The following is a 19720-nucleotide window of genomic DNA, read 5'->3' on the forward strand; positions in this document are numbered from 1 at the left end:
CAGATGATTCCATTGCTGTCCCATAACCTTTAATAGATTTCTGGGTACCAGTCTGGAGCTCTGATCCCTGTCTTTGGTGAAATTAGTCACACTCAAAGATATGCAGGATACAAGCAATTATTAAAGCAGAAGATGAGCGTCTAAATTACTGACAGGCCTGCAGTAAAAATGGCAAATTAAAAACTTGGGCTAATAAAAAATTTTCATCTACACTCAGGCTTTTATTTAGACATAAAGCTACATGCATACCTTGGTAATGACAACTTCTTGTTGAAATCGCCAGAACCTAATTATTCTTTCACACACATACAAGACCACAGGGCCTAAAACCCATTTCCAGGCCTGCAGAAGGAAGCAGAGAGAGAGAGTGAGAGGAGAAGGAAATGAAAGTAGATTCCAAATATTTTCAATTTGAATCAAATCAATATATACCATGATGGGGTTTAGACATTTTCCTTTCACTTTGGGCCAGTTATTTACAACAAAGATGTTTCCTTATATAAAGACTATAACACTCAATTATTCCTTGAAGTCTATGAGGTTATTTAAGAGATTAAACTCTTCTGTATTGGTTTTTATGCTTACTTGATCAATGATGACTTTATGTAATTAGAAATAATTGAATTTGCAAAGAAATAAGAAAGCGGATTGATGTTTATGTTACATATAATAGGGTTATAAATGCTTCTCTACTCAGCCAAAGTCAAAGCTACATTACTGAGCCAACATAAGACAAGGGAAATTAAATTAAAACATTTCAAATAGTAATTTTGGGGGCTAACAATGCATTACTCCTTGGTGGTCTGCCTAAAGAAACACATACGTGGGCTCCACTCACACACGTGTGGCTAATGTGATCTGGCATAAAACATAAAGTTTGTTTCTCAGCACTTTAAATCTGGGTTTACAGAATCAGAACAAAAGCCTCAACAATTGTCTGAGGAACTGTGACAGTGAACATTTCCATTCTTCATAAATCCCATCCTATGTTAACCTTTTATGAGTATAATCTGCATTATCAATGATCCATGTACCAGCGGGCTGTTCTTGTACCAGGGCTTGTTTACAATGTAAAGTGTCTTCTTCCTCAAAAAGAGAAGGCATGGAAACTTCAAGTTTTTGAAGACTTATACTAGGCCTGCTACTACAAAACCCTATAAGGCATATGGCAATCTCTTTGTCTTACAGAAGAGGAAACAGGCTCACCAAGATCCCATTGTCCAGGGTCCCAGAGGCACTAAGGTCACAGTCAAGATGAGAACCCACTTGGATCTGACCACCCAGTCTGGGCTCTTCCCAGGGATTCGGTGCCCCCCTTGAGCATTTACCATGTACTCTTGCTTCTTTCTGTCCAGTGCTGACTTCGGTACTGACACTTGTTTTATAAAACATTAGAGACTCATTCGTTCATTGAATTTTAAGATATTAAGGGTTCTTGAAAATTTAGTCTAATTCTTGATTTAAAGATGAAAAACCTTGACATTCTGGAAATGGGTATGAGTTGCCTAGGCAGACAGAGCAGGATCCCAGGCAGGCAGGTGTAGAACTCAAGTCTTTTCATAATTTCCCTGAATCCCCTCCTTGGTTGTCTAAATCCTCTGCCTCCTAGTATCCTACCCGGGGTGGAGGAGGGGTGCCCTGCTCAAGTGAACTCCGGCTGACTCACCATGTTCCCCGCTCACCACCACTCCCTCGCCTGTATCCTGCTCCCTCTTCCACTGACAGGTGGCAAGCCCTTTGGCATTACTTTTACTTCTGTAATCTTTCTTATTTTTTCTATTCCTCTTTTGTTTATTTCTGGGTCTCTGCCTGGTGCCTCTTCTCACTCAAATCAGCCCTCTTTGCTTTTTCCCTGGGAGCCTCTTGTTTGCCTGATAGAGGCTCAATTTATGCAGGCAACACAAAGAAATCTGACCCGTTTATTCTTTTCTGCCTCAGTGGGGTTCAGCAACGTAATAGTGGAGAGAATAAACTCTGTTGCCCACTTTTTCTGCAGGCAAGGCAGTAATGATGAGCAGAGAAAGGGGAAAGACTGGAAGGAGTGGGCATGAAGGGTGGGGTTGGACCAAGAGAAGGAAAGAGCCAGGAAGGGTTTTGAGAGTTGGTCTGGGTACTTACAGAAATGATAACAAGAATGCAATGCCTTCTATGCAAGCTGAGAGACACATTTGCACAATACGTGTCTCTGTGTGTTCTTGGTCTGGGTACTTACAGAAATGATAACAAGAATGCAACGCCTTCTATGCAAGCTGAGAGACACATTTGCACAATACGTGTCTCTGTGTGTTCTTACAAATAATCTTCCATGCCTGTTTTAGACATCACATACTTCATTCTGGTGGTGTCAAGCCAGTCATGGACTCCGATTTTGTCATGTTGATGAAATGGAATGGATTATTATTTTTTGTATGGTTAGTCAGGGAGGAGAATGTAAGCTATTAATCCTTGGCTCTATCTCTACTCTAGTATATAAATTGCCCCAGGAGGAGAAAGCCTGGTTTAGTTACACTGTGATACTCCTCGAGTCCCTAGGATTTAGGGAGTGAGGGACAGATATGGTCAGGGGTGAATATTAGAATATTTTCCTTGCAGGAAAGACCAGGAAGAGTGAGTAAAGAAGAGGAGGAAGCAATGCCACAGAGCAGGAGGGATATGTGTCCAGACAGAACCTGGACCGAGTCTAAGAAGACCTGACTTCTGGTCTTGGGGTCACCATCTGTCACTCTGTCTTTAGCAAATCATGGGCCTTTTTATTTTCAAATTTTGTTTTATAAAATGGGAGACCTGGAGGAAATTATCATTTAAGTTCCCTCCAAGCTCTTAAATGTTATAGCATTTTATTCACAGAGATAAACATAATATTGGGAATATGTACTCATAGACAGCAGCCAAGAGCTGAGAAAGTGAGGGGTAGGAGATATCGGAGGTTCAGAAGAAGGGTTGAAGAGTGTAGAGTTGAAAGGTCGTGGCCACAGTCAGCTGCTCTGGTTTCTTGACGTGGCTTTGCTGGGAATGCCCTCTGTGACGATAGGTAAGAAATTAAAACTCCTTGGGCCTCGGCTTCTCCATCTACTACATAAAAGGGGCGGAGCTTTTTAGTGTCCAAGTTTCTTTAATGCTAAAATACTCTGTGGCTTCTTAGATTTATTTGTTCTTCTCCCAAAATACTCAAAAAAGTCACAGTACAGTGAGTATCTTATGATAGAAATAAAACCAGGTTGATTTAAAAGCTGCAATAATGAAATTTGTTTCTTTCACTTTCATTCCTGCTTTTTCATTTCTACCATAAAATAAGAACATGTTGGCTTTGATTTTATTTTATGTGTATGTTTATGAATGGCCTCTTTTTCTAGACAATAAGATTTCCAGGGGCAGGAACCACATCTCTGAATCCTGTGTCTAGTGCAAATCCAAACATATAATAGACTTTTGGAAAGAGTTTGCTGAAGTGCCTCTACCTCAGTTAAAGCTTTCCCCTATGCTGTTGACTTTATACCCTAATAATTCAAACAGTATCAGTCTTACTATTATTATTACTATTACTTGTTGATGCTGTAGTTAAATGAAACACGGTGCTTTTCAGATAAGGAAGACGATCCATCTTTTGAAAATGGATTGCATGAACAATTCTAGAGTCTGTAGTCTTGTATGTGTCTGTGAATTTAAGGTAGAACGGAGGAGTGAGACAAGTTGGGGAGAAAGGGGACTGCAAGATCTAATTGGCTGCTTTGATCAGTTCAGTTTCTAGGAGGTGATGTAAGGAGCATCCTCCATCTTAACTTGGGGAATAATGCATCACTGAAACAGACTGATAAGTATTTCTATTGATGAAAGCACCATGAAAATGCACTGAGTTAGGAGAGGCAAAGAGGAAGAGATGGAGTCTTGCACAGATGGGGTAGGTGTAGAGTGGTGAAGTGCAGGAGCCCTTCCTTGTCCTTGGGATGCATTTTGGATTCAGCGTCTATAAGACTTCAGAGGGAATATTGTACAGTCAGCCAAGCGGTAATTGCACAGCCCACACATGCTTTGAATCAGGATCCATTAAAAATAATGGGAAAGAGTGACAACATGAGTTTGGGTGTGCAAGGAGGTGTAGCAGGGTAGAGTTAACAGAGAAATGGGTAAAATCCCCCCTCTTAATGATAATTAATGTCAGCATATGTGGCTACGAACAGGCTCTGGTCTGTATTCATGAGGTGTGGGAGAGTATTGATTTTTTTATGGAGACGCTGTAGTTGAAAATTTTAGAGAGGCATCTGTGGTCCTCATTAATATGCAGGCTGGGTAGTGGCTGCCCACAGTTGAGTTTAAGACAGAGGCAATCTATACTGGCCATTAAAAGAACCACAGTCTAATGGGCATATCTATTCCAGTTCTCTCCGTTTTAAACATTTCTCCTAGCAGTTTTCATCCTTAAAATCCAGCAGTTCCTTTAATGTGAGGATTTTAGAAAAAAGTCAATCATTTATATTCTTCATAAATTGATAACTTATTTTCCCGAATCCCCACCATTTATATACTATCATTCCATTTTCTGTAGTACAGGTATTTTGGCACTTGTTTCTTCTAGTTTTAATCTGCTGGCTTCATTTATTTTCTTCCACACATCACCTAGCTGTCCCAGGGTTTGCGTTGTTCTAAGATACCTGAGATGACCAATAAGTTATTATTTCTATGTACCTATGCCACACTGTAGTGGTCATAGCACGCTCAGGAAATCTTAACTTCTGTGATCTGGTGGCCATTATCATCTATTCTAATTACATCTCTTCTTGGCTAACATTGTCATTATTTCAGTTATGGGAGCTTAATTAGAACAGGAAGTAAATGCATTTAACACCCCCCATTTTTTTTATCCCAAAAGTTGTAGAAAGGAAGAAGGCTAGTTTATAAAGAGGAACGGGATTTTCATTTAGCTGTTGCTTAACGTTTGTTTGAGAAGTGATGCTATTAATTCTCAGAATGGAGAAGGCAGTTACACAGGGAGACAGAGAACCAAGCTTGCTGAGAGCAGAGGGTGGTGAGCCAAACGGCTTCTTAACTCCTTCAGAAAGATTATTGTACTTGAGCACTATGAATTCCCACAATGTCAGACGTCCATATTTAAATGATAGTGGAAGAACACATTTCAAAACAGACAGAGTGCTTTTGGCAGTAGACCTATTTTAACATTATCCATAACTCGATTTCTCCATTAGCACACTTAATAAAGAGTTGGCTTCACCTAGTGGTGACACAGGCTGTTCTTCTTTTAAGCATATAAAAGCTCTAGTTATTTTAACTATGGTGACAGCTATTTTTTCAAAGTTCCTGGGTTCATTCTTACCGAAGGCTCCTTGCCAGAAAATTGAGGCACAGGGCACTGTACGGCTGTCTGCCATTCCGCATACTGGTCTCTACAGAAGGTGACATTGTGCAGCAAGAGACTCTCAGGAGTCTGGCCTCGAACAATCCGACTGCCAGGAAAAGAAAAAACAAAATCCAAAAATTTAAAATTGATTTTGTGCAGTCTTGTGATACCACAGTTATATCTGCAACAGTGGGCTCTGGAATAGGACTTCCACTGTTTTGAAATTTGGGCTGTCACTCATTTCCCCTGGCATCTTTAAAAATAGGAATTTAAGAAGCTTTGAGTAACTTTGAAGATCCCAGGAAAGAAGTGCCCCTCTGTTGTATCCTGTGTTAAATTGAAAGTGTCTGTATTAGAGAATTCATAATGAAGGGAAATTGTTTGAACACATCCTTTCGTAGACTGTTGAGTTTAATTAGGTTATATCTCATCCTGATTGCTGATTTGGGCTAATTGGCTAACTTTGTACTATTTGGGTCTTTTGCAGATTTATTTAACTTCTACCCTTCTTGGTTTGTTTCTGAGCACCTAGTTTTCAAGTGAAGAAGTCAGACAAAGTGTCCTGAATAATGGTATTTTTTCCCCCCAGTGACCACTAGCACACTTAGTGTTTGATAGGGTCAAAATAGGTCAGCATGAAGTGTGTCTTCAGGTCTGTGCTGATGAATTTGAGAGTGAATAAGGAGCCCGGCCTTCCTGAATGGAGCACTGGGTCAAGAGTCCTTAATCCTGCTATATGATATTTGCCACAAAGACAGTACCGGCTGACTTTTGACAGCCTGCTTTGGTATGAGTTCCTTGGTTTACTGTGGGTGGACAGGCTGCAGAGCATAAGGCACTGAGGTCATGTAACTTGGCAGTTGATCAATTCCTAGGTGTTTATGAATGAAATATGTTGATTTAGTTTTGAAGAATATGGTACTCAGACAAAAACTGGAGCACGACACAGGCTCCCGTCCTGTGGAGCAACATAGCTCCTTTTGCATCACAGGGCACAGTGGGGGGCAGTGATGTCCTTGGAAACAGCCCAGTGAGCTGACACCTTGAACTCTGTCCCTGTCTGTTTTATGGCAGTCATCCAAACTTGATCACAACCCTTTGAGCTAGACGAGCAAGACTATCTGTGAATCTCCCATGAGCAAATCATGTACAGACACAGGAAGGTTGAATAATAAACAGGAGCCAGAGGAATAGAATCTGTAAATTTTGACTCCTTCATTCTCAGGCTCTAGGCAACATTCCTTACATTATCTGAAGAAACCTCAGAACACTTCACAACTGCAGTTATCTTTTTAAAAATTAAAAATTTTTGTGTCTTCATCTATGCCATCCCATAATAGGAAGATTAGTGGGCTTTAACACATTCCAGTAATCCTGCTTTATGTGGCATTTTGTACAGAATTTGCAAATTACTTTATGCTGTAAACAGTAGCTGTAGAATACTTCAAGCTGAGAAGATTAAATGAGGCCCTTATCCCAAAATAAGCCTTTCAACTAAGTTAAAATGACTAAAATATTTCATCTTATGAAATGTTATTTGGATATTAAAAAAATATCTCCAGCAAAACACTGCCCATGGAAATCCTCTTGTGTGAATGCTGTTCACATTGGGGTACGCATGTGCAATTTTTGGGAAGAGGGTTTTTAGGCATGTGTGGATTATGAAGAGCCTCCCCAGTGTTCCTCAGGGGTGAGCACCCTGCTGTCAGGAGCAGAATCTGCAGAGACAGGGAGGACTGACAGCCTGTGCGGCAGAGCACTTTGGGGCTATATACCATCAACCCGTCCCACTCCCCCAAATGCCAAAGTCCAGGTGAAGGATCACACAGTCAGAAGGGCCAGTTGCCAGTATTTTAAAGCTAAGAGGCTAGGAAATCTTTCACCAGGCAGCAGTAGAAGTATGAAACATTGACAGACTAGGTGTCTAAGGATTGGCAGAGGGGTAGGCAGACTTTTAGGGTAAAACTAGCCCCCAGAGGCATTTCCTCCTTCCACAGTGTCTGTGTCACACTGCTGGAGGGTGGGAAGCTCTTTATGTGATACAGGCAGGGCCAGTGGCACAAGTGGCCACCTTCAAGAGTAGAGTGTTCTCTTCAACACGGAAGGAGCATATGGCGTGGGGTGGGAAATCGGGGGGTGAGGTGCCGAGGGCCCCACGTGGGCCCCACAGTGGTCATGTCCCGTGTGACTTGATGGACCCTGCAGTCTCTGTGGCCACGCATTTGCTCTTTCAGGGCAGACAGAACCCACCCCCAGCAGCAGGCTTCTGCCCTCTACAGCTGCAGAGCAGGGAGACAAGGGTGTGGACGGGTGTCTGCTGGTGTGCGAGGCCAAAGAAGAGCTGCTGGTAAGCCATGCAGGGTGCAGACAGCATGTGTAACGTCGAATACTAAATTTGAGAAAGTGAAGACCTGTTCTTTGGACATTGTTACGAATCAAGGTCTGGTTGTCTGAAGATGGGTGACCCAGGTCTGACTCGGCACTTATTTGTCCTCGGATGCTGAGTCACTCACTCCACCTTCTGGATACCTGTTTCATCCTTATGAAATGGGGTAACAGCACCTTTCTGTTGGATAGGACAATTATTGGGGTCAAATTGATTAAGCAAACGACTGTGCTTTGAAAATTATAAAATGGAAAAAGAAGGCACCCATTTGTGAAATAGTGAATATAGGAAAAAGCAGTTTATAGATCAATTGGTTAATAAGTCCAGAAGCATTTGGATAATATTTAAATTATTGAAAACATTGTATTTGAGAGCGTTGTGTCTCAGGCACTACTCTAGCTTCCTGATGAGAAGATTAACGGTCTCAGGCCAGAACAGAATTTGACAGAATCCTAGAGGTAAAATGGACAAACTAGAGAATTTACTAACTCTCATTCAATGAGGTCCAGAGAATTTAACAGGTGTGCATGCTGTCACTCTGATGACTCATGGCAGAGCCCAGGCCCGACAGGGAGTGGTTTTGCTCAAGCAGAAGCAAAATCTGGGTCTCAGAAATATATATCTTAACTAATCCCATAGAAATGGATTTTGGAAATAGGTTCTGAATGAAACAAATCTATTGTCATCCAGTATTCATTAAAATTCCTGCATCTTATACACAGGTCAAGACTCCCCAACAGAGTTAGCTAGGAAAAATAGATACAATACTTCACCACTTATGTCCCTTTTCAATGTTACTAAAAAGAGGTGTTTACCACAGTGAGTGTGTTTTTTCATACATTTTAGGTGTCCTTTCATCCCTGCATGTCTTGCTCCTCCAGCCAAAGGACTTTTTGTAAGATGATTTTGAGGTTCACAGAGATAAAATCTTCCACACTGAGCACAGTATGGACTTACCCTGCCCCGTGGATAGCCAGACTGATAAAGAAGATGATGAAAACGTGGTGTGTGTACCAGAACAACTCATAGGAGACTTGTCTGATGAACTCGGTGGAAGACGTCAGGATCAAGATTAAAGCCAGAAAAATCATCAGACCAGTGACGCCCGCAATTGTTGTTAGCAACTCAGTGATTGTGTTCTAAAAGAAACAAACACTGTGACATTAATATTTTAGCTCTATTTTTCCACTTTAGAATCAACCCCTGAGAGTTTAAGCAGGGAAGAGTTCAAACCGTAATCAGAAGCTTATTAGCCTCCAAAAGGGTCCCCACACGATTCAGGAAGGGAGCGCCCTTGCCCTTTTCTCTGCCTCAGTTGATGGCGGACATGCTCCTTGCTCAAATTTCATCAGTGACATGTCATCAGTGACATGTTTTTATATGTAAAGTTGTTAGGCTGAATTGAAATTAGGGCAATAGATGAAAATGCATTTTAAGATACTGCAAAATAAATCCGAGTTTCAAGGTTTTGATTTTTAAAATAAAAATGTGGATTGCCCTGCTTAATCTCATTTTAACATTAATAAACACTTTTTTTGAGAAGTCTCTTAGAGCCATTCCTAATAAAGCAGCTGCACACTTCGTTCCCCTGGTAGTTATTCCTTACTCCTGCTTTTTTAATTGGAGGGACCACGACTTGCATTTCTTTCATGCCACCTCAGGAGGCTTGGAGTAAGGCTTTGTAAATCCTAGGTGATCCATAAAGATACAGAAATTCTTCTCTGGTAGACACTGCCAAAAAGCCAGAATTCTGACCTGTGAGGGCAGTGGACAGTTTAATAGCCTTTTAGAATATGAATCAGAAAGCACTTTGTATTTATGGGGAGTTTTCCATATTCTTGCCAAGTCATTAGTATTCATATATTGTGTTACTATGGTTGAGACGACTATGAGCTCAATAAATGCACAGTGTATCTTTTGTCAGCAAAATCTCATTAATTTGGGCTGCTTTGAGATCTCAAGGTAATTCGGACAGGACTTCTCCATTGTTCATTTTTTCTTCACAGAGCAAGCAGTGGAAATAAAACTGGGAAGGCTATGTCTAAAACATGTTAGAAGATTTTTTTCAAGTGTATATCTGCATTTTAGAATCCATTTACATCAGATCATGTGCTAATTTCAAATCATTCTTTGCCCACATCTCTTATCTTGCAACTACTTTTATAGGTAGCTTGAGTTGCAATGTATCCTTTAAAATTATTCCACTGCATCTCTTTAAAAATACTCTATAATGGACACTTTGTCTATTGCTACTTTCTCCAAATGTATCAATTTGTGTTACTGAACTTTCTCCAAATACCCCAAACTAGAGGGTTTCCCTGAACTTAAAACTTATATAATATATTGCCTCTCTTAAAGTTTGAAATGACTATATTGGGAAGAGCTTAATCATCTTGTTAAATTGCTTTAAAGGTGTTTATATTGCATACTATTACTATATCATTTTTTTTTTTCAAAATGATGAGGTTTATTCTTGGGTGTTTGTAGCAATGAACTTTCCAGAGCCTTAGTGGGGAAAAGAGTTAATCCCAGTAGGTGTGCAGTTTAATGGGGGAGAAGAATGTCAGATGAGGGGCCTCAGATGCCTTCCCACAGGCTTCGGGCATCTGTAGTTTTGATTTATAATTGTGAAGCTTGCACTTCTAATTGTTGTCAGCTAAGAAAATGTACCTTTTGCTTGATCAATGACCAGATATTGGAAATCATCTTAGGATCGTTAGGGGACATAACATGGAAGAATTTCCCCAAGAATTTTGTTTACTCAAATAAGCCTAAGTGGGCAAAACAGTCACTTAACGAGATGGCTGAAAGGGTCATGGAGAGAGTTCCATTGCTGCAGTGCATCTGTTTAGCGTTCTTCTTGGTCAGCTCAGATTTTTTTAGCCTGGACGACATGCTGGATGCATATTCCAACATGGCTGAGCATAGTCAAAGGGTTAGATCCAACAGGAAGAAAGAGGTAGGCGGAAGGTTAAGGAAGGAGAACATCTTAATGTCTGCAGGTGGATTTCTGGGCTACATTTCCAGTTTTCTTTTTGTTTCCCACATGTGCTGTCACTCTGTGCACACAGGTAATCAGCATTAATGATGTCACTAGCCATGTAGGTCTCATTATGAAATGAGCTACTTTGCCCAATATCTGATTTGGCAAACCAGCTCGTCACACAGGTGCCAAAATCTGACACAGGAGATGAGATCCAGAAAACAATTTGCAAATTGAAAAATGAAGACAACCCATTTATAATCCCTGCATTTAGGTGACACTTCATATTCTTTATGGTTCTAACATCAGCAAAAAAATCTAATCATGAGCTATATGTAAATTTTAGAGAATCAGGGTTTTAACAGGTTACTTCATTCCATTTTAGCAGTATTTATTATTTTTTGTCAACGTGGCATCAGTTTCTTTTCTTGCTCATCACCTCTTAGCAACATTTATGGCAGAAAAAAATATCTTTTTTTAAAAAAAGGTGAAATTGATGTTAATATTTGAGAGAAATTTCTCTCTTTTACTAAAAGCTTTTGAAATATAGTGTTTCTAATAAAGGGTTTGGAAAAGGAAGGATTTTTCAGATGAGGATCTAGATAGCAAGGAGAACTCACGGTGTGGAAGGTCCGGATGGGGTTGAGGTAGCTCTCATTTGGGTGGTCGCCAAGTTTGGAAAGTGCGGCCTGAAGTCCCTCTGCTTCCTCTGACTGGCTTGAGTGGTAGGCCTCCAGGTTGCACACATGTGCCACGATATGGATGGCTATGGTTGAGGAGGTAATGTTGTACATGAGCCGTATGGATTTCTTCCTTTGCAACTCCTCAAAACCACAATGCCTCTAAGGACAGGTTCCTCTGTTTTGCTTTCTGTAATCTCCAAAAGGTGATTTATTTGTGCATCTTTCCCAGTACCTTGAATGGAGTGGATTGAACACTTCCAAGGATGTTGTATGATTCACCACATCCATTTTAATGATATGAAGAAATAATGTATAATCTCAATTCACCATGATTTAGTTAGAAACATATGATCATTCTGGAAGTGGAATAGGTATTATGATATCACATGATTTTATATACATTCCATTATTATATATAAATATATTTATTGCATAATTATGATATATATAATAATGGAACATATGTAATACAAGATGTATTGCCAAATAAATCAGAGAACATTATTCCAGAATACTGTATATCATACACACAGATATATGTACATATAATGTATATGCTAGATACCAGGGGAGATAGTGTTTTTGTTTTCTTTCAGACATTATATTTTCTCTTCCTCCCTTATTCATTTTAGCATGTATGTATATATACACCCCTACACATACACACAATATATTTGCAGGTATTATTCCTAGTGGACTGAAATAAATCATTATTTATGGAACTAAATCTCTGTATACTCAAGAAGAAAAAAACTCAGCTTTCTATTTCTGTGAATTGGTGATACCTAAATTCTAAATGAAGAGAGCAATCTTGGGAACACAGCAGGATCCAGTTAAGGGGTCTCTGCCCCATGTTACTCTTTTCAGTCTTGTGAAATCCAAGCAACATCTTGCTGCTTTTCCTGCGAATAGAAACCCTGTTGGGTAGCTAGTTGATACTCACCATTGGGATTAGATTCAATTGTGAAATGAGAAGTCATTGCCCAGGATATAGAGAATTTCCCAGTTAATATCCTTTTATTTTTTCTGCACCCACATCAAAAAGTAGCAGATCCTACTACTATAACACAGTCTGTACAAGCTGTAGGCCATTTCTGGGATCTTCTGTGGCTGTGCATTGAGGGTCAAAGGGTCATGAGTGAAAAAGGAACCTGAAACTTCTGAGAATACCCATTGGCATTTTGATTCCTGTGGTCCTAGTAGCAAATTTACTTAGACTTGCCATCTTCTACTCAGCCTTTTCTCTCTTCACCAGAGTTCCTTCTCTCAGAGCCATTCCCTTTTCTGACTTGCGAAGTTGTGCTTGTGCTTTAAGACCAACTCAAAAGTTTCTTTCTATCAGGCATTCTTCAGTTCCACAGGCACAAACGACACTTTGGTTATAACATTTCCCAGTCATTATTGTTATGAATATTTATTTGTATCTATGTTTCTCAGTGGACTTTGAGGTCTTGAAACTTGTTCATCTTGATGCTGTAATACCTGGCACATTGCTGAGAACTAGAATGTGTTTAAAAGTGATTTGTGGAGTGACAATGACGTTATAGAAAGGGAGAAAGGAGTAGGAAATTTATCTGTGGAGGCAACATTGTTGGGGTAGTGTTTTCTCTGCTAAAGCATATTTTTTGCACATTTTTCTGTAGACTTTAAGTTAGAAATCAACTCAAATATGTTTTTGGTTGAAGCTCACCCAAGAGGGCAAAGTACGTGATAGTGTTTCTGAGTCTATGACGGTAACTGTTTCCTCCTGGGTTTGGTGGGGTAGCAACCAACAGGCAGTATTTTTCCTCCTTATGTACCATTTGCCAATAAATACTGCTATGTCTATGAAAGGCTAGCTTGTTTAGTCTCAGTGTCCACAAAATTGGAAAAGCTTAGCTAGTAGATGTATCTTCCAATATGCTTATACATAACCATTTGCTAAATTGAACACAAATGTTGTCTGGTATTACTAATGCTATTTTCTGATAATTATCTTAAGGTTTGTAAAAAACATGTAATTTCTCATAGCTAACATGTATTGAATGCTTAATATACTTTGGACACTGTTATAAATGCTCTAAGCAGATTATTTCATTTAATCCTCAAGTATTAGCCTTATTTTTATTTTAAAGACCAATACTCAGAAAGTTAAGGAACTTGTAGTTTATTAATTGCGAAGATGGGCTAAAACTCCATTTGCTTGACTCCAGGGCCCCATCTTCAGATGGTTAAATTATATTGCTTCTTTTCACTAATCAATAATTGCTGTACCTTAGTATTTACTGAAAACTAATTTCTCCTATGGGATTAAGGATTAACTAAACCTTTTTGAATGGTCACTTGATGTCTTTAATCTAGAGTCAAACAGCTCTAAGACCTCTGACTGATCACAGCCTTCATCCTCATGTAAGTGGTGTAAATATCCCCTTTGTATTCCACCCCTTTACCATCACTACTATTTTCTTACCTTTCATTCATTCTCCCTCCATGGACTAAAGCACATCAGACAGCAAGTGGAGCTGTTCCTGTTTTACTGGAATGGATACTGAGCTTCACCAAATTAAGTGACGTATTTATCATTACCTATCACATGTGACAGAAAGGGAATACAGGATAAATTCTGTCTTTTATACCTACATTCAGCACCATTTTTCTCCTGTGTAATGAGTTGTTGATCACAATCTATTTTCTATCAAGTTGATTTCCACATGAGAATTTGACACTGTTAAGCTAAACTTAAGTACATTTATTGAATGAGCAAAGGTATTGAGCTATTTATTTCTTCTTATTGCCAGGTTGCCCATAACAGAGCTGAAGAAATGAATGAAGTCCTAAAATGCTTTTCTAGAGGTGACTTCCAAGGGAATAAATTGAGAGCTATGCTAATTTTTTCCCATGAAATCTAAAATTCATGTCTGAAATGTTTTGTTCCAGGTGCCTCCATTTTCTTTTCTTTTCATAGGTAGAAGATAAAAAGTGGAATATCTTATTTTGCTTATCTCAGGAATTCTCAGAGAGAAAACTGCTTGTGCCCATTTTATTCATCTAAATTTTTGTGTCCTTTTAAATCTGATCCCAATTTTGTTGTTATCTTGGTTTGGAACTAAAGTCATCACAGCTCTCAAATCCATGATAGATGTTAGGAGAAATACTGATTTGATTCTTTTCCAGGCATTATATTTTCTATTCTTCTCTTCATACATTTTCATTTCAAAAATACTGGCCATGCTGTCTATGTTTTTACAGTGAAAGTTACTCCCGTACGTGATAAAATAATGATATGGTTTTTATCTTTCTCTCTTGGTCATCAGAATTAATTCTTGTTATTGGATTTGATATTAGTATGTAATAGAAAGAATATTGAAGAGGATACATCTCACTTAACTTCTTTCAGTCCATTTTCTCATCTGTAAAATGGGTGTATTGGAGCAAATTATATTATGTAAGCTTCTGTCTAGCTGTCTGGCTCCAGTGTCTCCAACTAAGGTTAACTGGGAACACTTACCACCTAAAAAGGATCCGTAGTCCCATATGAAAGTAATGCAAACACAAAACTCATATTGTAATGTTTTCAAAATCAACACTGGCTTTAAAGGGGCTTTTTAATTCTCGTAGGGAATCCAGTGCCATCAACCATCCAGCTGGGCTCTGCCTGGCCGCTAAGGACTATCTGTGGGGCCCCGAGAAGAATCCAACATACACATTTCCAGAAGCCACCCAAATATCAGGCAGAAAGAGACTGTAGCTGGGTCTTGCCACAATTTAATTTTCTCATCAAGGTACTTTTACAGTTAAAAGAGAGTAGCAATCTTGGGCACACTACAAATGCACATTTAATTGGTCTGTGAACTTCTGAGTTCAAATAAGGAGCTTTTATTGAAGAGTGAACAAAAAAATTTATAAAGGCTACAATTAGAGCCAGTTGCCCTGAGAAAGTTTCTTTTCCTTCTTTCTTTCCTTCTTTTTATTTTTCAAGAGCTCAAAGGGAGCATAAATGAGGGAGAATTTGGAAGTGTGGTCAGTGTTTGCTATCTTTCTGCCTGCGTGTCAGTGATAACAGCCATTTCGGAGCCAGTCACCTCCTAATTAAGCAGCCTTTAGAAATAAGGACCCAGGGACAAATCCTGGCTGCACTTCTGCCGCCAGAATCTAGCCCCAGAGTTTAAAATTTGTGGTCTGATTTCTGCAGGAATACACCCTGTGCACATCACTCATTTGTATGCCATGTTAAATCATGTCAGAAGGACTGGGAAGAGGCCTCCCTACAGCCCCGTACCTCAAGCAGAACTGGATTAATAGCATTTCCTTAGGGATCAGGTCCTGAAGAGTTTGGTCTCTGGGGCTGTTCTCTACCTTGGGATCTTCAAGTCTTTTCTTCTAAATCCCATTACTCTTGAGTCCAGCCCTCTAAGCCCATCCCTGTTATATTTATTGAGGTTTGTAAACTAATTTTAGCAATTCATCAGGAGCTGCATGTGGGCTAACTGTACATCCCAGGAGTTTAGCAGATTCAAGCTGTGGAATTTGCTGGAGACAGCTGCCTGGGCCACTACTTCCAGCCCCTTTTGAAGGCAACTCACCCTCAAAGTACTACTCTTCCCTTTATAGGGTCTTCAAGGTCTATTGTGGGCCAGAGAGTCCAAAAAGATCTGCATTAAAGAACGGAGAGGCTGGGAAACCAGAATTTCTCTCCTGGTGGGGTTACCGGTCCCTGGAAATGATTTCCTAGTGCTTGAGGAATGCCCCAGCAGCTCTTATCATAGGCAGGCAAGCAAGAAGGCAGGGAGCCAAGAAAAGAAGAGCTCCCCTTCACTGCATTTTCGGCGATGCCCTTGATTACAGATACCATTGTTTCCCTCTTCCCTCCTCCTCCTTAGCCTACTTCTACCAGGCTCTAATTAAATCCTTTAATGATCTGACCAATTAAAGCCTGCAGTTCAAACGTATAGGGGAACGGATGAGAAATTAGAGGCTGGCACGCAAACTTCGATGTGGATGCACTTCTTCCAAGGTTACACACCTCTATTAAGCCAGTCGGCTATTTGAAGAGCAGCGTAATGGGCGATGCTAATAAAATAAGCACGGGGACATTTTCCGTTGCTCCCAAGCGAATACACCAGAAGGACAAAATGTGAAAAGCAAAGGGGTGTTTATGAAACTAGACCTTAGCGGGTTTTTTTTGTTTTTTTTATTTTTTCCCTAAAAGCGCAGTTGCCAGCCACATTTCTTAGTTAATGTGAAATGTAATAATTGCTTTGTCAGGGTTTGGGAGAAGCTGAGCGTTCTGCCCACCCTCCTGCCTTTGCCTGGAGTGGAAACAACGGCGGCGGCTGCTGGTTGCCATGGCGGTGGGAGATGAGGGGCACTTTGCTCTCAGAAGCAGCGTGACTCTGCTGGCGGCGCCCCGGGAGGTGTTCAGGAGTCCAGTAAGGCAATGGGGGTTCAAGCAGAAGAGGGCTGGGGAGACTACTTGATGCTCTCCAGGGACGTGGGCGAGGAAGAGGGCGGGTCATCTGCTTCCTCTTGTGGCAGCAGAATGTGAATTTATCACCTTGGACGGCTGGCATCCTCTCGAATCTCTTCACTGCCCACAATCCGTTTCACCCACCCCAAACTGCTCCAGGCTCCCGGCAAACTCAGGCGCCGCCCCGTCTTGTACCATTGCCCAGTAATTCCCTCCATCTCTTTTGCCTGCTGTTCAACCCCTCCTACTCAGCAGGTTTGACCAGATTTGTTGAGGACCTATCATGTGCCAGGGGCCAGGAAAGCCAAGATGCCTAAGGCTCCGTCCCAGTCCTGGAGGTGGTCTGAGCAGGTTTGCTATGCAGGAGGAGGGGCGGCTGCGGCCGGCAGGACAGGTCGGGGGACAGCCCCACCTGCTGGGCAGGGGCAGACGCCAGGCAAGGAGTGGGATAGGGCGGCACCTTCCCCGATGGGCAAGGAGAGGAAGAGCATTTCAGACAAAGGGAATAACCAGAGTAAAAGTGCAGACTATTCAGGGACCCCGTAGCTGGGGAAAAGCAAGTGAGTGACAGGAGCTGAGGTTGGAGGGCAGGCCTCCCTGAGGGAGCCTGCGGGCCATGCTAAGCCGGGGTTTGGTCCCATGCCAGCCCAGCGAGTGAAAGACCTCCCAGGCGTGAGGCTTCCAGGGGGCCCTTCCTGACCACTCATAGAACGGGTTAGATTGTATTATTGCTCTTTTAATTCCGCACAGAAGAATTCTGAGGTCACACAGCCAATCCAAATAACTTGGTCATCTGATTCTAGTCAGCTGTTGCCCCTACGGAATTACACTCCATTCTGAAAACAGTGCTGACCCCGCTAGTTTCGTAAGGTGATAGCTCCTGTCAGGGTGTCTTGCAAATGGGAGACATCCCATAGACATCACGGATGCATTCATGTTACTGATATATGATCCCATCAAAAGAAATACACATATGCAAAGGTTCACAGTGACAACCATTATGTATTTTCCATCCTTTTCTGATGTATTTTAATGCTGTGGGTTTCTCATTCCTCTTCTCTGTAATATCTTTATAACTTTCTCTTAGAGTCTGATTCTGCCTTGAAGGAACTACATGGTGATCATTTTCTTCCTGCCAGTTTACTGTGTTTTATCTCCTCTTTTAGTGCAGGAATTAAAGATTCTCAAGACTTTAAAGAGGCCTAGAGATCCCTTGTATTCCTTCCCTGAAGAACGTTCCCAGGCACAATCTCCTTTTGGTCCCAGGAACTCAGTACTGTCAGGGGCCCCTCATTCGAATTTTAGATAATTTTCAAGGTCTGGAAAAGACGAGCATTTCCAAGCTGAAAACTGCTCCCCGAGTCTTCATTCCTTCATGCAGTCACTCATTCATCGAGCATTATTGGCACCCGTGTGCACTCAACGAGGTTGTAGGCCCCATAACACAAAGATGAATGAGCCTCCTTCTTTGCCCTCCATCCCTTAGCTAGTTTCCGCTAGGACAGAATGTCTTTCCCCCTTATTTCTTAACAGACTATACAGACCTTTTGCAAACATTTCCTGGGCTGGTTTAATCTGGTGTTGAAGGCAATTGATGGGGAACTCACCCCACTTGTCTCACGGCGCATCTCAAGTTGTGTTAATTGGCACTTGGCCACTGTCTGTCATGTCTTGTTGCTTAATTAAATCCACATTTGTTTTGAGTGTTCTTTTTATTCTGCTATCTTTTATGCATGAAAGGATACAAACAAATGAGGAAAACATTTTATAGTTAAATTAGTTTGAGGGAAGCTGTCCTGAATCATAACTTTTTATCGTTCAGATAGCCTTTTATTTCCCTATATTTGTTGTCCAACAAAACCACAAGCTGTTTGGTTATTGCCCCCCTTTTCTTCCTCACCAGAGTTTAACCTTGGCCTTGGATGCTAATTTCTAGTGTTTTTCTCTTGAATTCTCTTGTTTTCTATCCAAAGAAATAACAATAGCCCTTTATATGCTATAATGCTTCATATCTCTTCAAGATCTTTCCATACACACTAGCTGAATAACTATTCAGAACATTGTTCACACAAACTTCCTTTTCTTTTCTCTTTTTACTGCCCATGTTACCATTTGATAGTCACTTTTCTACCACTGTGATTGAGCTTTTGAGCATAGGTCGATTTCATTTCTGATGTGAATTACATTAAATAACGTAGTGCTTATTTTTCAAGTAGGTATTTATCATTGAATTATCAACAAGCTTAATTATTCACAAATGAAAATGAAATTTCATAAACTTTTCCTTGACCAATTGAAGGCTGGGTAGGAAAAATTATGTGAGTATAAGTGAGGAATTTAAAACTCTGTCTAGATTAAGCTTATGTAGTCAGAAGGAAGGCAAAGATTTCTTTTACCTAAGGGTGAACCTTTGGCAGAGAGGGACATAAAACTATGAACTTAGATATAAGGTATTATAAAATCCATCAGGCAATAACAAAATAATAATTATTAATTAATAATAAGCCCTTACTTGTATTAATGGCTATCCCATAGGCGACAAGTTTGTGGAATTTGAGGTTTTTGTCTAATTGCCTCATCCATGGTCCTCTGCAGCACTAGAATAACAAAAAATGATAGTCTTATTTGGGGAAAAATCATAGCAATGACAGTGCCATGAGGGCAAAGGAGCAGGACTCAGGCCCTGCCTCTAAATAAAAAGTGAAGGCGAATCCACATGACACGACAATTAGTGGAACAGGCAAAAGCACATGGTTATTACTGGATCTGCTGAAATTTCAACTCAGTAAAAGTGAATGAGCTAGTAGTGCCCTGGCTATTAAGTCAAAGCTCTTGAATAAACCTGTTAATACCCATTCCTCAGGTAGTT

General features: G+C 40.6%; 1 protein-coding gene across 1 annotated transcript in view; it reads right to left on the bottom strand.

The window, feature by feature from the left end:
• The window catches only part of NOX3 (NADPH oxidase 3), a 53134-nt gene that overhangs the window by 31709 nt on the left and 1705 nt on the right, over nt 1-19720 (bottom strand). Inside the window, exons 4-8 of the mRNA XM_017658516.3 lie at nt 19364-19448; nt 11343-11488; nt 8697-8878; nt 5330-5459; nt 250-342 (exon numbers count right to left, since the gene is read on the bottom strand). Of these exons, the coding sequence (XP_017514005.3) occupies nt 250-342; nt 5330-5459; nt 8697-8878; nt 11343-11488; nt 19364-19448 (636 nt within the window). The remainder of the gene's footprint in view (nt 1-249; nt 343-5329; nt 5460-8696; nt 8879-11342; nt 11489-19363; nt 19449-19720) is intronic.

This window comes from Manis javanica, chromosome 13 (genome assembly GCF_040802235.1).
Source record: "Manis javanica isolate MJ-LG chromosome 13, MJ_LKY, whole genome shotgun sequence".
In the NCBI taxonomy this organism is placed as follows: domain Eukaryota; kingdom Metazoa; phylum Chordata; class Mammalia; order Pholidota; family Manidae; genus Manis; species Manis javanica.